This window comes from Triticum aestivum, chromosome 5A (assembly GCF_018294505.1).
Source record: "Triticum aestivum cultivar Chinese Spring chromosome 5A, IWGSC CS RefSeq v2.1, whole genome shotgun sequence".
In the NCBI taxonomy this organism is placed as follows: domain Eukaryota; kingdom Viridiplantae; phylum Streptophyta; class Magnoliopsida; order Poales; family Poaceae; genus Triticum; species Triticum aestivum.
In genome coordinates this window covers 451,406,362-451,415,482 of record NC_057806.1, presented here as the reverse complement: position 1 = coordinate 451,415,482, position 9,121 = coordinate 451,406,362, and the positions used below count along the sequence as shown (strand labels likewise).

General features: G+C 44.8%; 1 protein-coding gene across 1 annotated transcript; it reads right to left on the bottom strand.

The window, feature by feature from the left end:
- Nucleotides 1-1,248: 1,248 nt before the first annotated feature.
- On the bottom strand, nucleotides 1,249-2,859 carry LOC123107142 (aspartic proteinase nepenthesin-1-like). The gene has a single exon (XM_044529147.1). It carries the CDS (start codon nucleotides 2,759-2,761, stop codon nucleotides 1,427-1,429), a length of 1,335 nt encoding a protein of 444 aa, XP_044385082.1. The 5' UTR covers nucleotides 2,762-2,859; the 3' UTR covers nucleotides 1,249-1,426.
- Nucleotides 2,860-9,121: the final 6,262 nt, after the last annotated feature.

Here is a 9,121-nt window from a genome sequence, read left to right as displayed (position 1 = left end):
CACGAATATACATTGTTGATATAAGTCATTCAAAATATATATTCGTGCAGTTTACACAATGTACAATTATGTTCGCATAGTTCAAAAAACTGTTCGCGTAGCTTTTTTAATGCACGAACATATTTTGAATTACACAAACATTTTTTTACAATGTTTAAACAGTTTTTAAAATGGCACGTATTTACATAGAACAAGAGTGATAAAAAACATATACATTGTTTGTCCACAAACTACATCACATGTCGCAGTTGCCTGGTGGTTAGCTTATGCGCGAGTGAATCACCATGTCATAGGTTCGAACCCGCCGGTTGCACAGGTTATTAGATAGATTTCTTCATTAAATTTTTTCAGTCTGCGTTGATAAGATGTACAAGGTTGCCGTGCTAATTAATCATTAGGTACTGTTGTTGTGGTGGTTGTCCAAGCGAGCCACCCAGTAATACGTCGTGGGATCGAAATCCCTCCACTGTTTTTTTATTTGAGGGGCTTCCTATGTAAATAAAAGAAGAGTTGAGGGCTTTTCTACAAAAAACTATCATACAAGAACATTTACAGCGGCTTACAGCGGGCCCATGTCATGCTGGCAACTACGAATATGCATACATACGGTGAGAGTGACTGTATTTGAACGGCCTCGCAAGTTTATTGACCACAAACACGTATTTTGCAACTTTGTGCACCAAAGTGACTGCTATGTGCAAGTTCTAAGACCTCTAATATATTTACCTCTTTTCCTTGCATAGGTACAGTGTGTATATATGCCAGTTTCTCTTCTCAGCAAGTCGATGTAACATATAGATTGGGTTTTCCTTGCTCCCCATATTATCAATTTTTCCTGCTACCTTCACCTTCTGCTGCTAGCCTGCTACTATCCCTTTGACAATAATTTCCTATCACTGTTTAAATCTTACTGTACAAGCCAACTGGTTTTGGATGGTTGATCTAGTATGATGTACAGGCTCCCATATACACAACTTCTTTTCCTTCACACTGATGCAGGTGAAAACGAGCATCAAATGTCAGGATAAATAAAGGCAGAAGCTACTGAATTACAGCAGCTGTTCTAAAGCTATCACTGTTATTACTCAAAGAGCCATCAGCACCAGTTCCATTTCCATCAAAATGAAACTAAAGTCGTGATCAGATGGATAACTATACTCCCCTAACGAGAAAGGCAGCGCTGCTGCTAGTTCTTCGGGGGGGAAAAACCGGTGATCATCTGATGACCTTTTGCAGAGGTAGCCAAGAATCTGGTGAATTCAATATCTCATAGGATACAGATGATCAACCCACTGTTAAGACCCTCGCCAAGCACCAAATCTACGACATTAGTACGAGAACACACATGAAAAATGGCGGAATTATGCATAAAACGTACAGAAATTGTGAAGGGGCGCTAAACGTGCCTACGTGAGCAGAGCTATGACTAGATGAGGTTGCACGGCGCAGGGATGAAGGACAGGAAGCTGTTCTCGTTGTCGTAGAGCACGTGGAAGTTGGCGTGCTGGAAGCTGCCGATGATGGAGCCGTCGTTGGACGGCGCCATCGCCAGGCACAGGTTCCCCGTGCTGCCGTCGATCAGCATGTAGTTCTCCAGCGGCAGATCCATGTCCGCCCCGTCGAAGTGGAACATGAGCTCCGGCATCGACACCACCCTCTTCGGCGGCGGCGGCCACTTGAAGCACGTGCTCAGGTCGTCCGGCGACGTGACGTTCGCCAGGGGCAGCCCGACCTGCGCCACGAACGCCTCGTGCACCATGTCGTACGCCGGCTGCGCCAGGTACGTGATCGTGGAGCCGGAGTCGATGATGACCCCGCCGGTGCCGTCTTCCTCGTTGATGGCGAACACCGACAGCTTGACGGCCAGCCGGTCGCCGCCGACGCTGATGCCCGTCATGTTCAGGTAGTACATGGTGGGCAGCGCCGGGTTGATGATGAACGGCGTGGACTGCACCGGCCCGCTGTCGCTGGTGCTGGTGCTGTTGAGCGTGGCGTAGGCGCCGAAGTAGAGCCGGCTCGGCACCGGCGACATGAACGAGGTGAGGCAGTAGGAGAACCTTGGCGCCCCGAGCTGGCTCACCAGGGACAGCGGCCCCCGCCCGAAGCCGACCATGCCGGAGCCGTTGAAGAGCGAGCCCGCGTTGAGGTTCCCGCACCCGAAGGCGATCCTCGGCACGGTGACCCACGTCCCGTTGGTGCCGAACGTGAAGGTCTCGTTGGCGAGCACCCCGGCGGTGTTGGCGCTGTCGCCGTAGAAGTACTGGTAGACGCACGTGTTCTGGTAGCAGAGCGGGTAGTAGAGTGCGCCGCACATCGGGGACGAGCAGGAGAGCTTCGCGTACGAGCTGGAGCGCGCCGGGTCGAAGTAGGGCGTGGGCTGGTCGACGCAGAGCATGCACGGCGCGCACTGCGTCCAGATGAGGTCGCTGCCGGTGTCGAGGATGGCGGAGTAGTACCGCGGCGGCGTGCCGATGGCCATGCTCATCAGGTACTCGCCCTGGCTGGCCTGCACCAGGATGCGCGCCGCGGTGAGCGCGTCCGCGGCCGTCGCCAGCGACTGCAGCGCGCCCACGCGGGACCTGCTCCGGCGCACCGCGCGGGCGAGCAGCTGCGCGTCCGTGTACCCCGCGCCGGCGTCGACGTGCGTGAGCGTGGCCTGGAAGCCGAAACCGAAGCCGCCGTCGGGATGCGTCGCGCCGGCGACGGCCGCGGAAAGGAGCAGCGGGAGCAGGACGAGCAAGACCGCCGCGATGCTTGCCATTTTGGAGCGGCGCGGTGGCGAGCGCGGCACGCTACGGCTGTGATGGGGATGCAGTGAGCGTGAAGACTTCTCGGATTCGTGGTATATATACCGTGTTCACTGACTCCATGCACATGCGTGTTCACTGACTCCATGCACATGCGTGGTATATATACCGTGTTCACTGACTCCATGCACACTGATCCGGAGGAATCAAGGGTCTGTGCATGGTGCTGTGAATTAACAAAGCTAACGTAGAGCAGGGAACTACGTTACGGTGATCTGGTCATGGAGCAGGGAATTTTGGGCATGGAAAACTTGGCACTTGCAGACTGCAATAATGCATGCACCGCGGTAAAAATATAAGCACTTCGTCTCTTTGCTCCGTCGAATCGATGCCGGCCAGCGTGGGAGGTATGGAGATCTGCGATCGTGCGCATATGGAACTCCAATCAGTGTACAGAATTCGGAGGTGAGCGAGGTGCGTCGATCTCACGGAGAAGGCTTGCGAGGCCCGAGCCATGTGCAGCAGCCAACGGGAACGAGGGCCGCCGGGATCGGTTACATCGGAGTCGGCAACCGGGCACGCGAGGGGAGCAGGAGCAGCAATCTGGACATTCAACCGCGTTTACGTCACCGAATTCTGCGCGGATTTTGATTTCCTGCCCCTCGGATGCTGGAGCCCATGCGTAACGGGCACGGCAGCTCGCAACTTGGCTTGCTTGTGTGGCATCAAGGAAGCATTCGTGCAATGCCATGTCGCCATGTGGATGCACGAGCAGTTTTGAATTCGCCAGAGGTGTGCATATCAAGTCATTATACGGGTGTCTGGATCCAAAACGTATGCATAAAGTCATTATACGGGTGTCATTATACCGGTCTGGTTCAGGGATGAAATTCGAGCCTCTTGGCTTGGCTCGTTAGAGCTCGTTGAGATAACAAGTTACCTCAACTTGACTTTTTACCATAGCGAGTCCGTATTCAAAATTTGCTAGCTCGTTTAATAACTTGTTAAAATCACTATTCTAACCAAAAAAACTTGTTGAAATCGTTATAAATGTGATTTTTTTATATGTAGTTACTACTCATCACCCAGGGTGCAGAATAAGTTATTCTTCATCCGAGGTAATCTTGCGATCATTTCATAATTAAATTACGTTTGCAATTTAAATAGTTACATTCCTATTGATTCATTACGTAAAATTTGGCATAAGAAAATAAAAATATAGATCATAAGACAAGAAAATTTACAGTTTATGTGTATTTTACACTATGTTTTTACGTTTGTAATTTTACATAACACAAAATATTTTTTACAATGATTATATATTTTCTTACGGTCTTTTTTTACGTCAGAAATAAGAGAAAAGTTACGGAACGTAAAATTACGGGGCATTGATGGTAAAATAGAGGGGGTGAAGAATAACTATTCCTCACCCAGGGTGACGAATAACACGACCCTTTTTTTAAAAGCTTTGTCTCTGCATTGTTATGATGTGCACAACCATATATTTTTATTATATAGCTAACTAGTGGAGTTACCCGCGTATTTGCGCGGCTAGATTTTGTGTAAGAATTTGTTAGTTTTTGTGTGTGTTTCAAACTAAATGCTATATTATTGTAAAATTATAAATTATACCTCAAGCTAAATTAGTTACTCGTAACGTGTGTTATTTTTTATGGTTTTTGTTTGATAAATTATGTAGAAAGATGAAACTTAAATATGTTTATTGGAAAAACAACATTTTTTTAGTCAACCACGTTAGTGTTTGGTAACAGACTATTAATTTAAAAGAAAGGAATCAATCATGTTCGTAATCAATACCAAATCAATACATAACAGGCTATTTGATAGTAATCACGCCCGTTTCTTCTTGGACCCCGATAACTCCCGATGGTTCGTTCTGGAAGAGCACCAGACCGAACGACTCATTCGCTCGGGGATGCACCTTTTACCGAACGAAAAGGTTCAGGATGAAACCCCTCCAGCTCGAACTACCCCCATCAGCACGATCTAAAAAAGGCCCCAATAGCCCATTTTGCTGGGCCTCTTCTCAGACGTGAATAGAAAGCCCGAAAAATCAGGAAAAGTAAAACAAAAAACAAAAACATTAAAAAAATGAAGAAGAAAAAGGAACTCCTTGCCTTTAAAACAAAAAAAAGGTTTAGTGTAAAAATGCCATGGTTGCTGATCCACTTGATTAACAAAAAGACATTAACAAATCAGTTTGCCATGATTAAAAAAGGTAAAAAAATGCCATGTTTCAGACGATAAAAATGCCATGGTAGCAGAAAATAACTTTGCAGTGGTTAAAAATGATTATTTGGATATGGAAAAAGATACAAAATTGCCATGGGTGTAACTTAAAGATTGCCCCGTTCAAAAACGACAACTTTGCCATGGCAAATAAACATCTTAAGTAACCATGGTAACGTTCTTCGAATAAGATATGACAAAGGCACTATCTTTTTTAATAAAATTGCCATGTTAATGGAAACATTTTTGAAACATCTTCAGTTGCCATCACTACGAAGTCTACACTACGAAAAGTTGCCATGAAGCTTGCATATATATGTATACAACATGGGAAAAGAAATGAAGTTTACACTGCGAAATTTGCCACCATGGCAACATGTGAAAAAATATATATGGTCAAAAAATGTTTCTCTAAACACATAGAAAATTTTGTAAAAAATGGAGAAAGCATCTTAACTTTTAATGATATCGTACATGTAATCGCTATGACAAAACAGATTTTAAAGGATCAAAACATTTTGCCGTGGAAAAACAAATTTGGAAGAACAAAAGTTGTCATCTTCTCAAACTAATATGTAATGGCCATGGCAAACATTCTTCGGAACCAAGGCAAAAAATTGCATTTAGTTGCCATGGAAAAAAACACATCTATAAAAAATACTGATTTTAGTTGCCATGGCAAGTTTGCCATGTTTTTGAACATCTTAGGTTGCCATGTTTTCGAACATCTTTAGTTACCATGGCAAGGCTGCCATGTTTTTTTAACAAACTTAATTAAAATAAGATTGCCATGTTTTTGAACGTCTTAAGTTGCCATGGCAAGTTTGCCATGTTTTTGAACATCTATAACTTTGCCATGTTTTCGAACGTCTTTAGTTGTCATGGCAAGTTTGCCATGTTTTTGAACATCTTAAGTTGCCATGGCAAGTTTGCCATGTTTTTGAACATCTTAATTAAAAAAGTTTGACATGTCTGACATGTTTTTGAACAAACTCAATTAAAAGAAATTTGTCATGATGCGTAGATTATAGTTGCCATGGGCCATTAACTAAATTTGTCGTGGTTCAGAAAGCAAAATTTTCCATGATACATAGGCTAATTCAAAAAAATTAAATTGCCATCGTGCATGCTCTAAATTTGCCATCATGCATAGACTATAGTTGCCATGGCCCTAAATTTGCCATGGTCATTTTTTTTAAATGTCATGGTACATACACAAAATTTGCCATGTTGCTCGACTATAGTTGCCACGGGCCTAAATTTGTCATGGTCTAAAAAGGAAATTTGGCATGGCTAATCTTAAAATGAAAAAAAATGCCATGGTACATACCCTAAAATTTGCCATGGCGCATAGACAAATAGTTGCAATGTGCCATTAACTAAATTTGTTGTGGTCCAGAAACCAAAAAATGCCATGATGCATAGACTAAATTTTAAAATAAAAATGGTCATGGTGGATACACTAAAAATTGCCATGATGCATAGACTATAGTTGCCATGATTGATAAACTAAATTTACCATGGTCAAACGAAATATCCATGGGCATGTGGAAAATTCAATAATTCATAAACAATTGTCATGGTATAAATAGTATTTTTACCATGTTTTCGCACATCTTTAGTTTGCCGCGGCAAGTTTGCAAATGGTTTTGAGCATTTTAAAATGACATGGCAAGTTTGCCGTGGTTTTGAACATCTTAAGTTGCCATGGCAAGTTTGACATGTTTTTAACCATCTATAACTTTGCCATGGCAAGTTTGCATGTTTTTGAACATGTTAATTAATAAAGTTTTTGTTTGCCATGTTTTTGAACAAACCTAATTAAAAGAAGTTTGCCATGTTTTTGCACATAGTTAAGTTTGCATGGCAAGTTTGCCATGTTTTTGAACATCTTAATTGCCATGGCAAGTTTGTCATGTACTATAACTTTGCCATGTTTTTAGCATGTTAAGTTGTCGTGGCAACTTTTCTGATAAGCGACATCGAACATAGACCTACAAACACCACAAAAAATGACACACCTTAAATTTGCCATCTTGGAGACACAAAACTAACCATGCAAAAAAGGCACGATTCGTTCACCACGGGTTGAACACCTCCTAACCCCCCCTGCTTGAGACACACTACTAGTGATAAAAAATGTTGTGATAGATACAAATGAGAACTGAACTTACTGTACAAATATTCAGTTATATATCAAGGCTGCAAATGTTTGTGTGTTTTGTAAAATAGCATGCTAAAATGTTTGATTGTTTTTATCTGTCTAAAAATCAGCACGGAAACTTTGTACATGACACAATCTTTGAGCATGGAAAAAATTATTCTAATTCTATGATGGTATCAGGTAAACTTGTATATGGTCATGGACAGTGAAACTGCAATCACAAAATCATCATGGCAACTTTGTAAATGACACAATCTTTGAGCATGGCAAAAATTACTGCTACGCTAACGTTTTTATGAAGCTAGAGTTGTGTATTGAAGAATTGCCGTGTTTCCACACTAAAACTACCATCTCACGGCCTCACCACTCCAAAAATTTGCCATCTTAATAAGAAAGTTGCCATGGTGTTTTCTCTGCTTGTCTAGTCAATTTATATGGATATAACCTCATGCATATCTGCTCTCTCTGCTCTAAAACTAAAAATGCTGCTCCTCTACCAATATAGTGAGACTGCAATCATGAAATCTGCCGTGCATCTACTGCATCATGGCATGGAAAAAAATTGCAGACGATTAATCGAACAAATATGAAAGAAGGTTCAACAGGATGCTACCTGCAGAGAAATGAATCCAATGGCGGGGTCTTGTGCGGTGAGTCGCCGTGGCGATGTAGCTCGAGTTGCGGTTGTGCCTTTGACCCTGCTTGGGTTGTTAGGAGCAAATCAGGGTGCGCCTTCGCCGCGCCATCAGCCTCCGCGTCGGTGAGGACACGTGGACGACGTCGAGCAGGGACGGCACGCGCCCTTGCAGCTCGATGGAAGCAGAGGAGCGCCATGTCCATCCTCGAGCCCGATCTGCAGCGCCCGCCCAAAGCATACGCCTGCAGGGATCGCCGCCCCCGTGGAACACGTCGGCGTTGTCTCCGCCGTTTCTATGCCCCTCCGCGCCCCGCCTCCTCGAGCAGCGCTGCGGGGATAACTCTGCTCCACCCCCATCCGCGTCCAGCCTCCTCTAGAAGCGCCACCACCTACCTTCCATCTCTCCGGTAACTCCGGCCCGTCGGAATCACCACACCACCACGTACGTGGGCCCTTCTCTGCCCTCGTCGACATGGTCGCAGTCTGAGATCCGCTTGCTGCATGACCCGCGCGAGCCTCCGTCTCCATGTCGCGCCATAGGGGCGGCGCTGGGAATCGCCAGCGGTGGAATGCGGGCGCGGGGGAGGGGAAGTCATTCGCGGTGATGTGCCTATTTCCCGAACGAAAAAAGGGTCTAAAGTGGCTAAGAGCATTACTAGTAGAACCCTCAAACCCTTATAGCAGTTTTAAGGGTTAAGAAGTATCATTTTTTGACACTTTTAAGGGTTGAAAAATAGGGGCAAAGACTAAAACCCTCAAACCCAACCCTTAAACTGCTTTAAGGGTTGAATTTGAGGGTTCTAGTCTTTGCCTCAACCCCAACCTTTAAAACTGTCATTTCATATATCGCACATTTCATCACATTTCATCATATGACATATCACAAATTCCATCACATTTGACATAAAACAATAATCATTCTAGTTATTATTACAACATCGAATAAAACAATAATCATTCAAATTATTACAACAATGTTTGAGCAAATTACACTAATGGTTCGAATCAAATAAGACATAGAAAAGTAAAACAAAGATACATATCACAAACAATAAATTGTGAGTGCCAACAATGAATCAAAAAGGAAAAAATAAAACAAAAAAGAAAGAAAAGGAAGCATACTTGCGAGGAGCTCGGGGCGGTGGCGCGGCTGCCTCTGGCCCGCCTGGCCTCTGGCACGGCGGCTCGAGGAGGCCTGAGGCCGGCCTGCCTCTGGCCTCTGGCGCGGCGGCTCGAGGAGGCCTGAGGCCGGCCTGCCTCTGGCCTTTGGCGCGGCGGCTCGAGGAGGCCTGAGGCTGGCCTGCCTCTGGCCGCTGGGGGGGC

What these genes read in the sequence shown, in the direction of transcription:
- LOC123107142 (XM_044529147.1), bottom strand. Translation starts at nt 2,761, where the DNA reads ATGGCAAGCATCGCGGCGGTCTTGCTCGTCCTGCTCCCGCTGCTCCTT.